This window comes from Mytilus galloprovincialis, chromosome 2 (genome assembly GCF_965363235.1).
Source record: "Mytilus galloprovincialis chromosome 2, xbMytGall1.hap1.1, whole genome shotgun sequence".
NCBI classification, from domain to species: domain Eukaryota; kingdom Metazoa; phylum Mollusca; class Bivalvia; order Mytilida; family Mytilidae; genus Mytilus; species Mytilus galloprovincialis.
The window spans coordinates 62,339,861-62,360,601 of NC_134839.1; the positions used below are offsets into that span (position 1 = coordinate 62,339,861).

Consider the following 20,741-nt stretch of genomic DNA (forward strand, 5'->3'; position numbering starts at 1 on the left):
TTTTATCTTCTGTCACTAGCTCACGACCTATTGAGCCAGCGTTCTGTCGTTTCCCTGGTTGTGATTAAAAGAGGTATTTTGTCTTTGGTTGCCCTGGAAATTCCCTCTAGCTCTTTGGTTGTTTTTGTGTGGACAGTTCCTCATAAAATGGTCTGGGGAGTTACATCCGTAGCATCTGCCAGTATTTGCCCTCTTTGATTCCCGACTTCCATGTCCTTGTTCCAGCTTTGCTATCCTATCTTGTAATTCCTGCAAATTGCTATGGTAATCCTTTTCACTCATGTGTCCTTCGATGTCCTTTCATTCCACAGCTCTGATCATTGTTGACTTCTTTTTGTCTTCATCCCCCAATATTGACTCATACCTCTCTATTACATCAACAGCGTCTGCTATTGTATGGCATTCCTTGTCAATACAACGACATTTCATTTCCACAGTTATTACCTTGAATAACTGGTTTAGTGCAAGAGACTCCTGCGCTGCTAGGTCCAGGTCATAGTACGCCTTTTGCGCTAGTTGCCTTATATCATCCCCCACCTCAGCTATGCTTTCCCCTGCCATGCGCCTGCACATCTCTAACTTTGAGAGCCAACGATTTTTGTGTTTTGAACTCCCAAACCTCTGATCTAACTTTTGTGTTAGCATTTGGTATGTGCGCCTGTCGCCAGCAGACAAGCTCATGTAGTATGTCCTTGCTTGGCACCTAGCTGCCAAAAACAACAGTTTTGTACGGTTTCCCCATTGTCCCAATTCAGCGCAGTCCTCAAAATGCGACAAGTATTCCTCCCAACAATCCTTACCAGAGAAGGGCTCAGGTTTAAGTGTTACCTTTGGTGGGCCAATTGGTTGCATATTATGATTACCCCTACCATTCCTATCGTCAAAATCATGTCTCTGATATTCATCCCGTCCTTTATGTCTCTGATCTACTTCATCACCATGACCTTGTAAAATTGATTCCCTATCAAAGTCGTCATTGTCATCAGTGTGTATTTGATCCCCTTGTCCTAAGTCATCTAAATTTAAATCCCTTTCCATACGGAAATTTATTTCAGGGTCTGGGGAGTTCCTACCAGCATCAGCCATATTCTAAATAAAGACTTTTTATTTTATTTGTTGTTTCATATTTTATAGTTATAATAAATTTTTGTACAGTAAATCCACCACGTCGGGCTTAAACCACGTTTTTAAGTTGACAGGTTATTCCAAGGTTCGTATCCTGGATGTTAATTAGAATTTTAGCATCCCACTTCTGACACCAAATTGTAAGCCACCCGAGAGCATCCTGTCCTATACTCGGTAGTTTACTTTAATAACACTTAAATACAGTGTGTGACTCATGTAGCAACTCTAAATTTGTATTAAACTTCCCAAATTACTTGTCAGGTATAGTCTTCGGAATGTTTAATATGTATGTATTGAGCAATCCCTTGTATTCGAGTGTTACTGAGCTAATTTTGTTCCTAACGGCTTTCCATAGTTTTTATGTTTGAACGCGCGTCCTCCAACATCTATTGTTTTCATCAGTGTAAATTCATGTGCTTTTTGTATGTGCCCAAGTTCAATAAAATAAAGTTATCTTTCCAATGTTAACAGTTTTTATTTGTTCACTGTTAAAAGTATGTAACATTATAACATCGTAAAACTATATAAATAAACAGTTGCGTTCAAGTGTACGGAATCATAAATCCTTAAATACATATTTGTGGTGTCCGACGTGGTGGGAGAAAGCTTACTGTACAAAAGACGGCTAATTAAATATCATTAAACTTCATTATGTTATCCTTATTCTCACCTAAAGGTTATTGTTGTTTTTCAAGGTTTGAACTTGCCGCCAGCAAAACTTTGGGCTATCTGCCATTGCTGAGTGCTCGCGCGTTTATATACTAAATTGTAATTGTCACGTGACATACTAATCCAATGGAAACTTGTCCTTTCCAGGAAGCCGGAACTATAAAAATTTCAGATCATGAAAAACATAATATACATATCATATTAAGTTGTCCGAACATTGTCCTTATACATAAAATATCAAAACAAAGCTATAGCATCTAAAATATCGATAAAGAAGCTTGAAATAAACAATCGGACACCACTGCGCGCGCATTGATTTAGCAGACGATCTGCGTTATTACATAATACGTAAATAACATACAACATAGTTCATTTCAACCATCTAAATATTTACAATATATTTGTGTCCGGCAGGGTATACTTATAAAATATCTTATCTGTGGTATTAAAAATACGATATTAGATCAATTGTCCAGGGGACGAATTGGTATTTAAAGATATAAAAACACATGTTTCTGTCCCCACAAAATGGCAGACGACAAAGTCTCCGTAAATATACAATTGCAAATGAAGTATTTTCCTATGTATATCAGGCATATTAGACGTTAAAATATGAATATTTGGTTACAAGAAATGATCCTTAATACGGGAATTACATGATATATAGCATGTAGAAGGTAAGCCATGAGTAATTACATACATTCCCTGCCGTAACACTTGTACAACAAAAAAAGGTAAACAAATGAAAAATTCATTTCACTTCCAGTGTTTTACACATTAATAATTTGATTAACTTGATAATTATCACCCTAGTACCAACATATGTACACACCTAACTTGTAAAACTTGTTTTAGCTAATGAAATGCCTCCCCTGTAATTTATTGGCAAACAAAATGTAGCTTTGGCCTGTGAAATCCATAAAAAAATAGTAAATTAATGCCATATCTTTGATTACAAAAAAAAAATTGTTTTACTTGCTCGTGCGAGCCAAGTTACTATGCGTAAGAATACAACCGTTATGTTTAAAAGAATAATATTTCTGTTTCTGAACTTATAATATCATAACAAGTATTTCCAATGCCTTACAGTATTATATCTCTGAAACTAAACGACAGTACAACAGTTGCATTTATCATGCATCAATTGTAAATAAAAATATCAGGTGAGCGACACAGGGTCCTTGGACCCTCTAGTTTTCTGTTGAACTAATAGGAGAAATAAAGGTAATATCGAAATAAAAAAAGAACAAAATTACAGAAATCACTAAAATTTTACAATTATTTAAGTTTGTGTAAAGCTAATTTGAAAACAATAATAAAAAATATAGGTCACCAATGAGTTAAAGAAGATATTTCAATTTTAATGCCAAACAAAATGGCATTTTTGCACCAAAGGGAGATAATTTGGAGCTTTTCAATGATAAAAACTTTTTAAAAGTCATCTGGAGCCAAACCAAATTGATTTTTTTGGTTGATTTTTGTACCATATCTTAAAGTAATAACTAATAGTGTAATAAATAAAATTTGTACTGAAAAAACAAATGTTTAATTTTTTGCCGAAATTTTTGTACCCACGAGCCTCCTTAAAAATAATCTGCATGATGTTTTTTATTCCTCAAATAGCTATTGTTGATTTACATTTGCAGACGCCTGGTACAAAATGTGAATGTCCTGTTGGTTACTATGGTAGTACATGTCAAACTCCTTGTGACTGTGTCCATGGAACGTGTGACAAGACAACGGGAAAGTGTCTTTGTGTTGATGGTTGGTTTTTAACAACTTGTGCCTCATCTTGTCCAACAGGTTGGTATTACATTTCAAAAAGAGAAATTCATTTTGATAATGGTATTATGTAGATTTCCATTTTAAGGTGCATGTACATGTATACCACACATGTCCAGTGTGCATCCAGATAAAGAAGAGGTGAAATCTCTGTAATTTGGTTTTAGAATAAACATGATTGTTTTATTATGGAAAATAATGTAATGTAAAAATCTGAAGTAACATTGGCTTCTTGGAAATTTGCAAATAATTAAACTTATTTGTTTAAACAACATTTCTCGATTAGATGCTGTTTTCTTTTCTTTCAGAGCAAAAACATAATAATAATAATAATAATAATAATAAATACTTTATTTAAAGAAGGTAAAATCAGTTAGTACAATACTAGTCTCCCCTGATGCCCTCTGAATAATTCAAAATATACAATAATATAATATATTCATTTACAAACATACTTTTTATGCAAAACAAAAGGTGAAAAACATACAGCATAGGTTCATGAACATATTTTGTTAATGTCAGATGTACAAGATAAATGTATGGACTTTTATTTAATAGGTAAATTTCATCTGATAATTACATTTTTAGTTTAGAAACAAGAAATTATAAAAACTTTGTTTGAACTGTTCTATCATTTCTATCTTTTTTTATTTGAACAGGAATACTATTCCAAAGAACTGTACTGGAATATTGAAATGTTTTTTTCATAAAATTTGTTCTCGGACGTGGTATGAAAAGAAAATTATTGTCCGATGAACGCAAAGAATATCTTGCATTAACATTTTGGTTATTATTAGATAATTGACAAAGATAATCAGATGCAAGACTATTTACACACTTATACATTAATACTCCTTTGTGATATGTGATTCTTGATTGAAAAGTTAACCATCCTAATTGTTTAAATAAAGTTTTTGATGGTATGTCATATGATTTGTTAAGAATTATTCTGGCTGCCCTTTTTTGAAATTTTAACATTTTTTCCATATTAAGATTACATGTTTCAGTCTATATTGTACAACAATAATCAAAAAGAGGAAGTACATATCCATTATAAAATAAACATAAACCTTTTTGTGGAATATAATGCTTTAATCGATTTAGTAAACCTAGTCTAGTAGTAATCACAGTACAATTACTTTGTTTATTTGTTGATTCCATGAAAGACAATCATCGATTATGATACCAAGTAATTTCATAGAGGTCTTTTATGAAGTCATTTCTGTTTATATTTAAAATGGCACACGACTTGATAAATCAGTAGATATCTCACCATTTCCTTGCAAAATTTCAAATAGAAACTCCATTAAGCAGATTAAATACTACAAATGTAGCATCATTACAATTTATAATATGACAATTACCGGTAATTAGAAGTCTTTTCAACCAACCATTTGAGTCTTCATTCAGCTTATTTCTTATATGAGACAATTTGTACATATAGATATAGGAAGATGTGGTGTGAGTGCCAATGAGACAACTCTCCATCCAAATAACAATTTATAAAAGTAAACCATTAAAGGTCAATGTAAGGCCTTCAACACGGAGCCTTGGCTCACACTGAACAAAAAGCTATAAAGGGCTCCAAAATAACTAGTGTAAAACCATTCAAACGGTAAAACCAACGGTCTAATCTATATAAAAAAAGAGAAAAGAGAAACACGTATAAATTACATAAACAAATGACAACTAATATACATTTTTTGTACCACTATTTCTGGATTAAAGAATCAGACACACAGTCACACTGATCTTTAGGTCATTCCTGATATTTATACTTGACAGATACATATGGTGCTGGTTGTTCTGGCAATTGTAACTGTAACCTTGGAGATTGTGATCCTCTCAATGGAAAATGTATCTGTCCCCCTGGTAAAGGTGGTGCTCAGTGTGATAAACCCTGTCAGGTAAAATTTCATGTGGCTTATTGCATATTGTGCTCATAATTATGACTTCAGAGGGTTTTGTTTTGTTCTTCTTATTGTATGCCCATCTAAACTAATTGTTTTTTGCTTGCTTAATGTTACATCTAGTGCTTAAATATAATTTTATATATAAAATTTTACCCATGTCCTTGTGTATATACATACGTCCCAAAGTTGGTTTCTGTTTTTTAACTTTAGTTTGCCTCAACCAAAATGTTATGAAACTTATACACAATGCTTATTACCACTAAGTACAGATCAGGTTTGAATTTTGGTGGGGTCACTTTTACCGTTCTAGAATTATGTCCCTTTACAAACGGAAAAATTGCTTCCGTTCGCTTACTTAAGATTGCCTTAACCAAATGTTATGAAACTTATACACAATGCTTATTACTACAATAGACAGATCAAATTTGAATTTTAATGTCATCACTTTTACTGTTCTAGAGTTATGCCCTTTTGCAAATGGTAAAATTGCTGAAAAATTTCAAAAATATCAATCGAGTAATTTATTTTTTAAATTGGAATTATCTTCCTTTGTCCATGATTATAGTTGAAACAACTACAATCAATCCTTATTAAAATCTTCTTTGAAAATTGGTGTTATCTTTCTTTGTCCAGAATGGTAGTTGAATCAACTGCAATCAATGCTTTATACAATGCAATATTCAATATTTTACTACCAACTGATAGATTAAAGCAATCTTTACCATTCAGTGCTTACATGCATTCTAGGGTTATACCCCTTTACAAATGGAAAAATTGATGAATATTTCCATTTCTGTTCTCTTCATCTAAGTTTATCTCAACTACATTTAATGAAATAAATATATAATGCTTATTACTGCTAAACTCAGTTTAAGTTAAAACTTTGGCAACTTCACTTTTACAGTTCTTGAGTTATGTCCCTTTATAATGTTATATGCTAGCGGAGGCATCATCTGTGTCCCTATAGACACATTCCCCATTTATTTTTCAAGTTTTGTATTTATGTAGAGATTCTCTATATATAAACTAGAGTACAAAAAATAATCAATATCTTACAACAGTAAAGCAGTATACACTCTTTATTCTCTTAGTATCTTTCTAAAATACCCTGGTTTACCTTAAAAAAAATCAATAAAAAATATTGAATCTTATCAATAAAACACAATTCAGTTATGTTTTACAAATTTCAAAATCATTACCAAAAAGAAAATATTTTACAGTTTTGTGCAGAGTTATGGTCCTTGAACTTAGAAATTTCACTCAATCAGTTTTCTGCACTTTTTTTGTCATGCTTGAAGATAATACTTGATAATTTTTATATTGTTTACACCATGAAAAGTTATAGAAAAAGTTAGCATTTCTCTCAGAATGCTTGTTTAAATTAAAGGGAGGAACCTATGGACCTGGTTGTCTGATTACCTGTCCACCATGCGGTAAATATGCCCAAAACCAGTGTGATCCTGCTACTGGAGCCTGTGTTTGTAAAACTGGATATACTGGTGCCCTTTGTGACCAGCCATGTCAACAGGGATACAGTGGGGTCAATTGTTCTTCAAAGTGCAAGTGAGTATTACAAATGCTGAATTTCAGGACTCATGCTTTGAAGCCCAATCTGTTAAAAGAGTCCAATTTTTTTTATAGACCTTCACTTATGTGATTGATTAAAGAAAATTTGCAGAAGATTTTCGTTACATTAGGCCATTAAGAAGAATAGGTTTGTTTGCCCTAACCCTACCTACCAAGAAGACAGCTGCTTACTCAAAATCTTTTATTGTCCTGATGTGAAAATATTTTTTTTATTCAGATAGGCATGAAAACTAATAAACATCTGATATTTAAATTTCTCTTTGCCAAAAGAAAAAGAAAAGAAAATGCCTACCTACCTACCCACTGTCTGGATGTTTGGGTAGGGTTTGGGCAAACCAAAATATTTTTAAGTGTGGCCTTAGAATATTGAAGTTTTTAATACATGAATCGTAAAAGTTGCAACATTTTGAAAAGCAGTGTATCCTTTTCATAACATTAATTATGATTAAAACATTGAAGTTTCAAGATATATGAAAGGTTGAATCATTTTTAAACTAGTATAATTAACAAGGAACAATACTTGAATGTATGGTTTTATTTTTACAGTTGTCAGAATAGTGGACTGTGTAGGAGTACTGATGGTGTATGCCTGTGTCCGGATGGTTTTACTGGTTCCAAGTGTGAACTGAGGGTAGGCAATATGACCATTTTGGAATTCCTATGGTTCAACCTTATTTCAAATAAAATCCCACTATGCAGATTAAGTAATCATAGCATTCTACTACCTCACATAAACATTTTACTGGTTTGGTTTTTGCATGGTCATTTTGGAAAAGCTGCCAATGACTAGTTGTCATCACATTAACAATAGCTGGGTAAAGACATATTACTACCCAGCCTTTCAAATTCCATTAGTTAGATCTTAGTTCAGTGACATTATATATAAAAAAATATTTTGTGCATGTTATGCTTTTTGCATACAATTTTTCATTGAGCGATAAGATTTGTCTACACTTCTATCACTCACATTTCAGATTCTACAATTTATATTATTATTGTTAAACCTGTTCTATTCCTGAGTATGCCTGAAGCTTATGTTGCTGGCCATTGAATAATCAACAATTGTTTAATTTTACTATTCTTTTATAGTTCTTTTAATTATTTCTTTAATGAGTTTCAGTGTTCTTTGGGTACTTGGGGAGCAAATTGTACTAATAATTGTTCATGTGGTTACCATGGCAATGGATGTGATTTTGCAACTGGTGCCTGTCACTGTAGACCAGGATTTTCTGGAGGTGAGTCTTTGTGGTAACACTGATACTAGTGAGATTTGTTTGAGTCATTTTGTCTTGAGTTTGAATATCCCTATGGTATCTTTGCTTTATTTTGATTATGTTCATCGGAAAATCTTCTTTGTTTTTAATACAGCATGATGGTTATTTAACCTATTAATACTTTAAAATTGATGCAAAAAAAATAGTTTAATTAATGTGCTTTTAAATGATGAAAATTTATTAGTTTAACTATTAGGCCACTTTTATTTTATTAGTTGGTTTACGGGATTCTTCTTAAAAAAGGAAGGGTAGGAGGTCGAAAAAAAAATAATGAAAAAATATAGGGTAGGAGGTCGAAATAAAATTAAAAATAAAAATTGGAATTAATACTGTTTTTTTTTACAAAAAATGGAGAGAAACAAACAATGACATTACTCTTTTTAATAGTATTATACTAACCATGTATGCAAATCGTTTCATAATTTGGTATTAATTCTTGCTGTTAAAGTGTTTTAATTTAAATTAAATGTGTTACAAGGAGTCCAATGTCAATGTAGATTGATGAAAGCAGATATATATATATATATATGTCCCTGATGAAAGGGAAGTGTCTTTTCCAATTGCATTTCTCTTTGTTCTGTGTATTTATTTATCAAATTTAGATCAGGGAGTGACAAAATTCCTCATAACACAATACAATCTTATTGAGGAAATACCATATGCGCTCTGCATGTCATATGCCTTCATATGTGGTACATGAAAACATGTCCTTTTTAGGCTTTTTATGCTATTTTACACTGCTAAGTATTAGCTTATATCTCCAAGTGTCCTGTGATTGTCCCTTTTTATATAAATGTCGAAGTGATTTTAATTGTCGGGCATTCTATGACAGTAATACATGTTCTGATTTTGTGTTGGGATCTTGTTCACCATATCCCATCTCTGTTCCATTAAATCTTAATGGGTACCATGGGATGGTATTTAGGTATTTATATAATAAGGCCAATTAATCAGACACCCATCCCTGGCAGCAAGTTAAAAGATCCTTCCCTTTAGTGACGTCTGGCAAGCCTATTTAAAAACAAATCTGGGATGCCAGGAAGCCTTGCCAGACGTCATAATTATTTGGACTAGTATCTCATATGTGTAATGGAACTAAAACAGCCCCTTTCGATGGGTTTCAGACTTTCTGATCAACACTTGAACCAAAGTTGACCCACCGTCAACCTCACTGACTGTCTGAAACAGGGGTTCAAATTAGCGGTATTCCGACCTTTTAAACCAAAATTCCCAAATGATCTCAAAAATAATTTTCATTTTTATTATTCATGACTGCGATGTTCATTTTGTTCAACCGCTAGATTTACATTGAAAATCTCCAACAATTAATGTGTAAATCTAAGTAAGTATAAGTAAGTATTTGTAAAATCGTATCTGGTCCTCCATTTTCAACTGGTTCCTTTTCACCGCATTACATCATGATGAAACGTTGACTGAACAGGGAACCGCCTTTCAACTGGTTCCTTTTCACCACATTAGATTATGATGAAATGTTGACTGAACAGGGAACCACAAGGGATTTTCGAATCCACTCCGAGGGTTTTCCGACTGGAAGAAGAAAGACCGATCTTTTTTATCATGTTTTATTTTTATTTGTACTTCTTCAAACAGAAAAGGGTCGGCGGAATTAAAAAAAATCTTCAAAATCGTTTTTATTTTTATTTTTAAATCGTGAAAAACAGGGTTCGGCGGATCCGTAAACCAACAAATAAAAAAAAAGTGGCCTTAAAGTTTCTTTTTTGTTTTAAGCACAATGTGAGAAGAGTTGTCCTGTACTGACCTATGGACAAGATTGTGATCAATCCTGTAGCTGTTATCCAGAGGGAACCAGTTCATGTAGTCCAATTGATGGATCATGTCAGTGTAAAAGTGGCTACCATGGGAATGCATGCTTTGATGGTAAGATTGACTTTATTTGGATATTTATGTAAATGTAATGATCCCAGTAGTTTAAATCATTTTTATATGAGTGCAAATTTTTCATTTTGTTTAGTAGAGGAAAACTGAGCCTAATAAAATAAAACATGATCTAATCTTAAAAACTACAATAGATGGAAAAAAAACTTTAGTAGCAAAAATTATCAGTGCGGTAAGATTGCAAATAGGTTTACATCGTCAATACCATTTTGATAAGGAAAATAATAATAGCGGTTACTTTTTTTTTAGTTTGTTCATATGGTACGTGGGGAAGAAACTGTTCACAGAGATGTCAGTGTGGTTCCAATGGCAACTGTAATCCATATACTGGTGCCTGTTTCTGTTCACCTGGTTATATAGGAAAGAACTGTCAACAAAGTAAGATAACTATGTTTAGAGATTATTTTAGTATCATAGTTAAAGAGTGTTATGATAAGGAGTTTAATTTTGAATCTATATAGATTAACATTAATATGAATTTTAACCTATAATGGGTATAGGAAGATGTGGTGTGAGTGCCAATGAGACAACTCTCCATCCAAATAACAGTTTATAAAAGTAAACCATTATAGGTCAATGTACGGCCTTCAACACGGAGCCTTGGCTCACACCAAACAACAAGCTATAAAGGGCCCCAAAATTACTAGTGTAAAACCATTCAAATGGGAAAACCAACGATGTAGTCTATATAAAAACGAGAAACGAGAAACATGTATAAATTACATAAACAAACGACAACTACTGTACATCTCAGATTCCTGAATTAGGACAGGTGCAATGGTTTACTTTTATAAATTGTTACTTGGATGGAGAGTTGTCTCATTGGCACTCATACCACATCTTCCTACATCTATTGAAATCAATGACATTTATATATTGTATTAAAATTCTAGTGAGAAATGTAATCTCAATGATAAATCACACATTTCTGGCAGTTGTAATTCTATAAGTGAACCAACACCTGAAGTGTGGTTTTTTTGGTAGGGTTAAAACAAGTGGATGGATGCCTCTTGGTATTCACAGTTGTCTTAAAATGAATAAGAATATGTTGACACAAAAGACACCACACTCAAATAAGGATAGATAACACAATGATCTAGCATTAGTTTTAGATGAATGAATTAAAATGGTTTTATATATTTTATAGTGTGTTTGACAGACCAGTATTACGGACTGAATTGTTCTAAGCAATGTAATTGTAATGGAGGTCACTGTGACCCAACTTCTGGTCGATGTGAATGTAAACCTGGATCTAAAGGACACCATTGTGAACAGAGTAACTACAATATTTAATTCTTTTTTTTTGTTTGAGAATGAAGTGAAAGTTTTTTTTATTGAATTCAGTTTTATTAACTTTCTACAAAAGTTTAAGACAATTTCCTGTAATGTTTTCAGTACTTCTTTAAATATTTTTGAGAAATATTTGACAAGTAAAGAACAATGTTTTATTGTTATGATTTTCTTTTGATAATTGTTGTTTGGAAATAAGTGAATACAATTATGAATATGATAAATTAAGACCCATTTTAGGAACTATTTTAAGGTCTCTTTTCATCCTGGTATCTATGATGAGTTTATTCATGTGTAATCTATTGATGTCTACAGAAACAATTTATTTATAGGGATAAGATATTTATTTCTAAATCATTATTTTATATTATTTAAACAGAATGTGGACCAACTCATTTTGGAATTCAATGTGCCCAGGTGTGTGGATGTAAAAATGGTGCTGTATGTGATGCTGAGACAGGAAATTGTCGTTGTCAGCCTGGATGGTTTGGTACATTATGTGATCAAAGTAAGTGTAAGGGGAAAGAGGATTGTTTTTGGATATAAGAATATGTCGACACAAAAGACACCACTCTCGTATAAGGATGGATAACACAATGATCTAGCATTAGTTTTAGATGAATGAATGCTCTGCAGACCTATGACTCATTTCACCCAAAATCTTATTATTCAAAATACTTGTATGTCATCAATAGGAATTGTGACCTAAAAACCAACATGATCAATTTTTTCTGCTGAAAATTTTCACTCCTAGTACATGTATATAGTTACCTTGATCTTATTTATTTCATTGCTAATAAATGTTTGTAACAAAATCTATCTTGGTTGAAGGTTGTCCAGCAGGACAGTATGGAGTGGATTGTTCTATGTCATGTCCTGACTGTCAAAATGGTGGATTATGTGATGGTACATCTGGTATGTGTGTATGTTTACCAGGATTTATTGGAAGCTTATGTAATCAGAGTAAGTTGACATTTTTTTTTTAAGTTTTCAAGCTATATAAACAAAGTTGTAAATAAAATTAAGAATTGAAATGGGGAATGTGTCAAAGAGACAACCCGACCATAGAGCAGACAATTTGTAAAGTATCTATAGAATACATGTGTAACAAACAAAAATCTGACAAATGTGAATCCAAAGATTTATAGTGTGATATCTTTATTTTCAGCAATGTGTATACCAAAAAGGGTTTTTGCTTTAAGGATTGATAAAAAATATTTTAAACGTTTGAGCTCACCTGACCTAATATGACTTAATTCTTATATGATTTGCATATTAGGGAATACCTTGATATGATTGATTGAAAGAACTTCCGGTAGTTGATCTTGACATTGGTTATTTTTGGATAGACGACGTTGAAGAACTTCTTTTTGTAACCAATGTAAACATGAAGATGACGGCGATAACAACACTGACGTTATCAAATTTATTTTCACTGCACGTTAATCGTTAAAAAAAATAATACACAAAAACATTCCTTTGAATGATAATAAGAGTTTTTACAGTTTACTTTTTATCAGATAGTAAATTTCATTGAGTACATATTTTTGTGTTACCCAACAAATATATTCATGCTCCAGGCCTATTCAATGACATAGATATACAATTTACGTGTGATAAAGATAACAGGTGTGAACAAATATATTCCCTATACCAATTTTAAAGAATTATAAGGATTACACACCTTTTTAAAGGAATTTATTGGTGTATAAACTACAAAGTCACTCACAAACATATCATAAATGTCGGATTTTACTGAAGCAAGAGACAGTAATTGTTATTTTCCATATTCCAACAGAGTGTTGAGAAAAAAGTATATGATAACAATTCTATACCAAAACCAATTGTACATCAAATGTTTAAAACATATGTATGCAGGTACCAACATGCGATGTTTTGCACAATGAACAATTTTTTTCCAAGGTGAATATGAATATTTTTTTCAAAATCCAATTCAAATAGAAAAAAACTTCTAAAGATCGTTCAATATAGAATAAATGCTATTTTTTAATTGGTTGAATTTCAGCATGTAGTCAAGGATATTGGGGATTGAAATGTCAGATGAAATGTCCAAATACATGTCAGCTGGGATGTCAGCCTCAGACAGGGATATGTAATTGTTCACCTGGTTCCTGTCTAAATCAGGGATTTTGTTCAAGTAGTGTAAGTAAATGTTATTATTGTTGAATCTTTAAAAAAGACATTTTAAAAGGCAGTTAAACATTTTTTACATTACACTCAAGCGTTACTTAAAGTCTTATACAATTGGTACATTCCTATTTTTTAGCTCACATGGCCCGAAGGGCCAAGTGAGCTTATGCCATCACTTGGCGTCCGTCGTCGTCCGTCGTCTGTCGTCGTCTGTCTCCGTCATCTGTCGTCGTAAACTATTTCAAGAATCTTCTCCTCTGAAACTACTAGGCCAAATACTTCCAAACTTTAACTGAATGTTCCTTAGGGTATCTAGTTTATAAATTGTATCCGAAGTTTTGATCTATCAACAAACATGGTCGCCATTGCTAAAAATAGAACATAGGGGTCAAATACAGTTTTTGGCTTATAACTCAAAAACCGAAGCATTTAGAGCAAATCTGACATGGGGTTAAATTGATTATCAGGTCAAGATCTATCTGCCCTGAAATTTTCAGATGAATCGGACAACCCGTTGTTGGGTTGCTGCCCCTGAATTGGAAATTTTAAGGAAATTTTGCTGTTTTGGGTTATTATCATGAATTTTATTATAAGTAGAGATAAACTGTAAACAGCAAAAATGTTCAGCAAAGTAAGACCTAAAAATAAGTCAACATGACTGAAATGGTCAGTTGACCCCTTTAGGAGTTATTGCCCTTTATAGTCAATTTTTAACCATTTTTGTCGAGCCTTCGACTTTAGTCGAAAAAGCGAGACTAAGCGAGACTACATTCCGTCGTCGTCGGCGTCGTCGTCGTCGGCGGCGTCCACAAATATTCACTCTGTGGTTAAAGTTTTTGAAATTTTAATAACTTTCTTAAACTATACTGAATTTCTACCAAACTTGGACAGAAGCTTGTTTATGATCATAAGAAAGTCTCCAGAAGTAAATTTTGTAAAAATAAAATTCCATTTTTTCCGTATTTTACTTATAAATGGACTTAGTTTTTCTGCGAGGAAACATTACATTCACTCTGTGGTTAAAGTTTTTAAAATATTAATAACTTTCATAAACTATCCTTGATTTGTACCAAACTTGGACAGAAGCTTGTTTATGATCATAAGATAGTATCAAGAAGACAATTTTGTAAAAATAAATTTCCACTTTTCCGTATTTTACTTATAAACGGACTTAGTTTTTCTGCGAGGAAACATTACATTCACTCTGTGGTTAAAGTTTTTAAAATTTTAATAACTTTCATAAACTATCCTTGATTTGTACCAAACTTGGACAGAAGCTTGTTTATGATCATAAGATAGTATCAAGAAGAAAATTTTGTAAAAATAAATTTCCACTTTTCCGTATTTTACTTATAAATGGATTTAGTTTTTCTGCGAGGAAACATTACATTCACTCTGTGGTTAAAGTTTTTAAAATTTTTATAATGTTCTTAAACTATCCTGGATTTCTACCAAACTTAGACAAAAGCTTGTTTCTGATCATAAGATATTATTCAGAAGTAAATTTTGTAAAAAAAAAATTCACTTTTTCCGTATTTTACTTATAAATGGACTTAGTTTTTCTTCCAGTTAACATTACATACAGTCTGCAGTTAAAGTTTATAAAACATTTATTAGATTCATAAACTATCCTGGATTTTTTACCAAACTTGGAAGCTTCTTTCAATCAAAAGACAGTATCGAGAGGGAAATTTTTATTGATGTTTTTCCTCATTTTTGTTGAGTCTGCGATTAACAGCAAAAGTAGGCGAGACACTGGGTTCCGTGGAACCCTTACAAATTTTTCATAAATCTTAGTTATCTTTTACAAAAATCTTCTCCTCTGAAACTACTGGGCCAAATTGAACTAAACTTGGCCACAACCATCATTGGGGTATCTAGTTTGAAAATTGTGTCCGGTGATCCGGCCAACCAACCAAAATGGCCGCCATGGCAAAATATAGAACATAGGGGTAAAATGCAGTTTTTGGCTTATAACTCAAAAACCAAAGCATTTAGAGCAAATCTGACATGGGGTAAAATTGTTTATCAGGTAAAAGGAAATGTGAGCTTTTCTCATCACTTGGCGTCCGTCGTCGTCTGTCGTCGTTAATAATTTTTCAAACATCTTCTCCTCTGAAACTACTGAATGGATTTGGATGAAACTTAGCATGATTGTTCCTTAGATTATCCTGCACAAAGTTTGTGCTTCGATTTTTGATCCGTCAAAAAACATGGCCGCCGTTACTTAAAATAGAACATAGGGGTCAAATGCAGTTTTTGGCTTATATCTCAAAAACTAAAGCATTTAAAGCAAATCTGACTTGGGGTAAAAATGTTCATTAGGTCAAGATCTATCAGCCCTGAAATTTTCAGATGAATCAAACAACCCATTGTTTGGTTGCTGCACTTAATTGGTAATTTTAAGGAAATTTTGCAGATTTTGGTCATTATCTTGAATATTATTATAGATAAAGATAAACTGTAAGGAGCAAAAATGATCAGCAAAGTAAGATCTACAAATAAGTTAATATGACCAAAATTGTCAATTGACCCCTTAAGGGGTTATTGTCCTTTAATGACAATTTTCACAATTTGTTCATCATATTTGCTAACTTTAAAAAATCTTCTCCTCTAAAACTACTCAACCAAATTCAACCAAACTTCATTTGAATGATCAGTAGGGTGTATAAAATAAAGTTTGTGTTTTATTTTCTATTTCGTCAAAAAACATGGCCGAAGGCATTGTTTACCATGTGAGCGATTCAGGCTCTTGAGAGCCTCTTGTTTCATTTACTGTCTTCAAAATTGATTTGTTGAGTGGAAAAGTGATTGTTTTTTTTTATTATGAAGGTAAAATAGTATACAATTTCCAAAAGTAAGAAGAGTGAAATACTTGATTTAGTCCTTTTATTTGCATTTGTGACATTATTAAGTTTTTTTCTTCTATCAATCTTTATTTTTGTTTTCCCATTTGAATGTTTTTACACTAGTCGTTTTGGGGACCCTTTATAGCTTGCTGTTTGGTGTGAGCCAAGGCTCCACGTTGAAGACAGTACTTTAACTTTTAGTGGTTTACTTTTACAAATTGTGACTTGGATGGAGAGTTGTCTCATTGACACTCATACCACATCGTCTTATATCTAATTAATATCTGCTTAAAACTTTCTAATGCAGACTCAGTATATCTTAAGGGTATTTTCAGGGTTTATGTTTATGTAAAGATACATATTATGGAGACAGATGTCAGAATACAACAGGCCGATACTTAATGCAGCAGAGTCAATCAGGTAACAAAAATCATAGTTTCAATTATATTTTCATAATTTTTTAACCATTACTTCCAATTTAAGAAATCGGAGTAAGAAGGTTATAGTACTGACATAACTGATTTGCTAGATTTTTTATACCAGAGAAGGGTCTGTTTATTGAAGGTTTACATGGACAGAACTGTTTAAAAGGAGGGTAGAATGGTAGAAAGCGTAATAGATACAGCCAAGCTGAATGAGTTAAAATTGTTTTGGAGGTTTCTATGCTAAAAAAAAAACATAAATGGTGAAAAATTTTATTTTTTTATTTTTGGGACAATCAAAGGGGGCAGGTTAACCCTCCGCACCCTATCCTGGATCCACCAAGAGTTTATATATTTTTTTATTTCACAATTTTTTGGGGTTTACATGGTCATGTGATTTTATTTTCTCATCCCTTATTTTAACCTTCATTAAGTGAGGGAGGTTTGGGGATTTTATGTTGTTTGTGAAATTTAAGTAAATTTCCCACAGTAAATAGTTTATAAATATATGGCTAGATGATGCAGTGTTTGTTAGGTTGTATGCATTTTCAGAGCAAATGGAAAATGTTTGTAATGAGTTATATATAGATCAGCCATCTACTTTGATCAGAGAAATTCAGTGAATCAAAATTGAGAATAGAAATGGGGAATGTATCAAAGAGACAACAACCCGACAAAAGAGCAGAAAACATCTGAAGGCCACCAATAGGTCTTCAACACAGTGAGAAAATCCTGCACCCAGAGGCGTGATTCAGCTTGGACCTTGAACAGAAATTAATACTAGTTCAGTGAAAGCGGACATATAAATGAACTAATATTTAAAAAAAAAAAAACAAGACTAACAAAGGACAGAGGCTCCTAATTAAGGTCTTATATAACTTCATGTATTCCTTTATTCTTTTAGAAATATCTGAAAGTTTTTTTAGGCTAATAGTGTATAGAAATTGTATGTTGTGATAACATGCAACTGCTATTTGTGAAACAAAACTGAATCAAGAGAACTAAGAATTGCAGAATATCAGAATTTACGTGTTAAGAAAACTATTTTGAACTCAGTATTAAACATACAGTTTTATCTTCAGGTTTTGGACAACTGCAAAATTTGTAATTGTTTCATTGTTTATGAATTAACATTACATGTATATGCATTGTATGTGCTTGTAGTAGCATCTGTTAACACTTGAGTTTCAGCTGATTTCATGTTATTGAAGTAATTTGTTGTAACATCCTGTTTTAGGTTCAAGCTATTCACTATCTAAAGGCCAGCTAATAGGACTTGTGTTTGGCGTTATAGTACTGATTGTTTTAATTGTTGTTGGTGTGATATTCATTATGAAAAAGAAATATACAGGAGTGTTACTGCCTTCTGGATTATCTAGAAAGTATCAACAAGATACACAAAAGGTAATGTATAATGATTTTTGTCTCATCTGATATGATTTTCAGAGGAGAATGCTAGACATAGGGATACTAATTCAAAACTGACGGCATAAAATATTTATAAATTGCTTTATAGTGAAGAAGGTAGAAAAGTGGGATAAATAATATCTTGTAAGCAGATGCTTTTTTAGTGTGATGTTTTTTTCTAGCAAATGTCCTGTGACATTGGCCTTATTGTTATGGTTCACTGGCATGACTGCTCATAGGTAACACTTTGTAAATACAGCTGTTTCTCTAACCCCGCCCCTTTTGGGGAGATATATAATATTCATAGATAATTAATTTTGTTTACATACTGGTTTCCAGATATGATCTCTATCTTTTATCTCTAGACATAACTTGGGAATGTTTTTTGCCAGTAAATATACATATGAATATCGGTCAAATTGAAATCTGTGGAAAACAAAGTCAAGGAAGGGGTATTACAAAATTTTAGTGTAAGTTTAAACTCTCAAAAGTTTGGGGCATATTTACTTTGAAAGTATGCCGCACAGCCCTATATTTTGACCTTTGAAAAAAATAGTACTGCATATGAATTTTCCATTCTAGGATATATTTTTTTTCAAAACTTCATAGTAAATATGGTAGTTTTATCCATAAAAGGAATTCCTATGGGAAATTGCATTTTAGATATTTACAGAATTGCAACCTAAAGAATGTATCAGTTTTAGTGGTGAAAATTGTATTCATGCAATCAGAACCCCATTGTGGCTCCTTTATTATATGACATCAATTTGCCAGACTTTATCTTTTCTTTTGAGATAAAATATATATAGTGCAAGAAATCAATTACAGGTTTGTTTTTCAGAACAATGAATCTATGCAGCCTGTCACCATTATTGTAAGAGTTTCACACTTTCTCAACTTGGAGACATTTGAAAAACTGGAAACAATACCTTCTGAACTTGTATCTGCCAGAATTTTGACTTGCTCTTGACTTTTACTTTCATTCACTGAGAAAGAAACTACCATGAAATTATAGAAATGAATAAAAAAATGTTAAAATGTACAAACACCTGTCTGCAAAAAAAACCAACTATATATTATATAAGAGAGTAAAGGTAAAAGTTTTCAGAGATAAGTGCCTGAAACAGGCTATTATTTGAACTTGGAATTATTTTTAATTATGGAATTTGCACAATTTCTTGTGCTTGAAATTTTTAATAAATTCCATGTTTGTTCTGTACTTTTATGTTCTGTGCTGCACACAACACTTCCTATTACAAAGAAGATAGTACATTTTCAATAGAATATACTGTGCCACGCACAACACTATCTATACAAAATACATTCAATGGAAAGTGTTATGAACTGCTCAAAACATTATGATACCAAATAAACAAAGAATTTATTAAAAAATCAAGCACAAGAAATTGTGCAACTTCCATAATTAAAAATAATTCCAAGTTCAAATAATAGCCTGTTCTGTGTTAAAATTATATAAACCAAATATTCAAGTCATAATGTAGGTGAAACATTAAATTCTATGAAAAGAAATTTCATTTGATTCTTACATTTTGTTGTCTACTTTCAGCTGGAAGAAGTTCAAGATGATGGTTCTCGAGGATTCAGCAACCCATTAGCAGATGGTGATAATGACAATACAGTAATATCACAAAATGACAATTCTGATGCATGATCAAGTGATATTAATATTAAGACATTGTTATCTAGACACTGAATTTTTTTTTTAAAATAGCATGACTGTCTTATTATCATTATCATTCTTTCTATTATTGCATTCAGATTACATATTTAAATTTTTTGTCTCGCTTCAGATGAAATTTTTTACAGTCTCAGGTTAAGGATTTTTATACTTTTTTCATTTTGACAAACCTTCAAAAGCATTTTATAAAACTTGGAGGACAGTCACAATATCTTTATCATGATTAAAAGGTAGCATTTAAAGCAAATTCTAAAAAGGTATGTTTTCTTTTTCCAATATTTTACTGTTTGAAGGAAATTGCAGTCTAGTGATAAAAAAATTTAAACATCAATAACCTTTTTCAAACTTGATTAGAAGAACAAGAAAATTTTACAGAAGCTTCTTCATAATACATGCCATCTAGGGTAAAATAGTTTTTTGATTTTGTCATTGTATGGACTTTTTGCAAACAACATATAGTTGCAGTTGGTAATGCAGTGGGATGAATGTAACACACTGGTCGGGTTCCAAAGAGCCCTTTATGACTTTTTGTACTATTAACTTTATATTTGTAAGAAAATAATCTCATTTGTATCATTTTTGTTGAGTCTGCAACTTTTTTATCGCAGAAAGCTTGACATAGGGATAGTGATCCTACGGCAGTGTTAATTAACTTC

The 20,741-nt window shown here is 32.1% G+C and overlaps 2 protein-coding genes across 3 annotated transcripts in view; one reads left to right on the forward strand and one right to left on the reverse strand.

The window, feature by feature from the left end:
• The window catches only part of LOC143064062 (uncharacterized), a 135,926-nt gene extending 115,263 nt beyond the window's left edge, over nt 1–20,663 (forward strand). For both annotated transcript variants that reach the window (XM_076236575.1, XM_076236576.1), the window contains 14 exons: nt 3,441–3,597; nt 5,362–5,483; nt 6,877–7,052; nt 7,623–7,707; nt 8,191–8,311; nt 10,100–10,249; nt 10,517–10,645; nt 11,415–11,543; nt 11,937–12,065; nt 12,389–12,520; nt 13,584–13,720; nt 16,893–16,977; nt 18,217–18,383; nt 19,954–20,663. In XM_076236575.1, coding sequence (XP_076092690.1) covers nt 3,441–3,597; nt 5,362–5,483; nt 6,877–7,052; nt 7,623–7,707; nt 8,191–8,311; nt 10,100–10,249; nt 10,517–10,645; nt 11,415–11,543; nt 11,937–12,065; nt 12,389–12,520; nt 13,584–13,720; nt 16,893–16,977; nt 18,217–18,383; nt 19,954–20,058 — 1,824 coding nt within the window. In that variant the 3' untranslated portion in view covers nt 20,059–20,663. The remainder of the gene's footprint in view (nt 1–3,440; nt 3,598–5,361; nt 5,484–6,876; nt 7,053–7,622; nt 7,708–8,190; nt 8,312–10,099; nt 10,250–10,516; nt 10,646–11,414; nt 11,544–11,936; nt 12,066–12,388; nt 12,521–13,583; nt 13,721–16,892; nt 16,978–18,216; nt 18,384–19,953) is intronic.
• LOC143064068 (KAT8 regulatory NSL complex subunit 2-like) overlaps nt 1–20,741 on the reverse strand; it is a 486,386-nt gene that overhangs the window by 271,737 nt on the left and 193,908 nt on the right. The window lies entirely within an intron of this gene.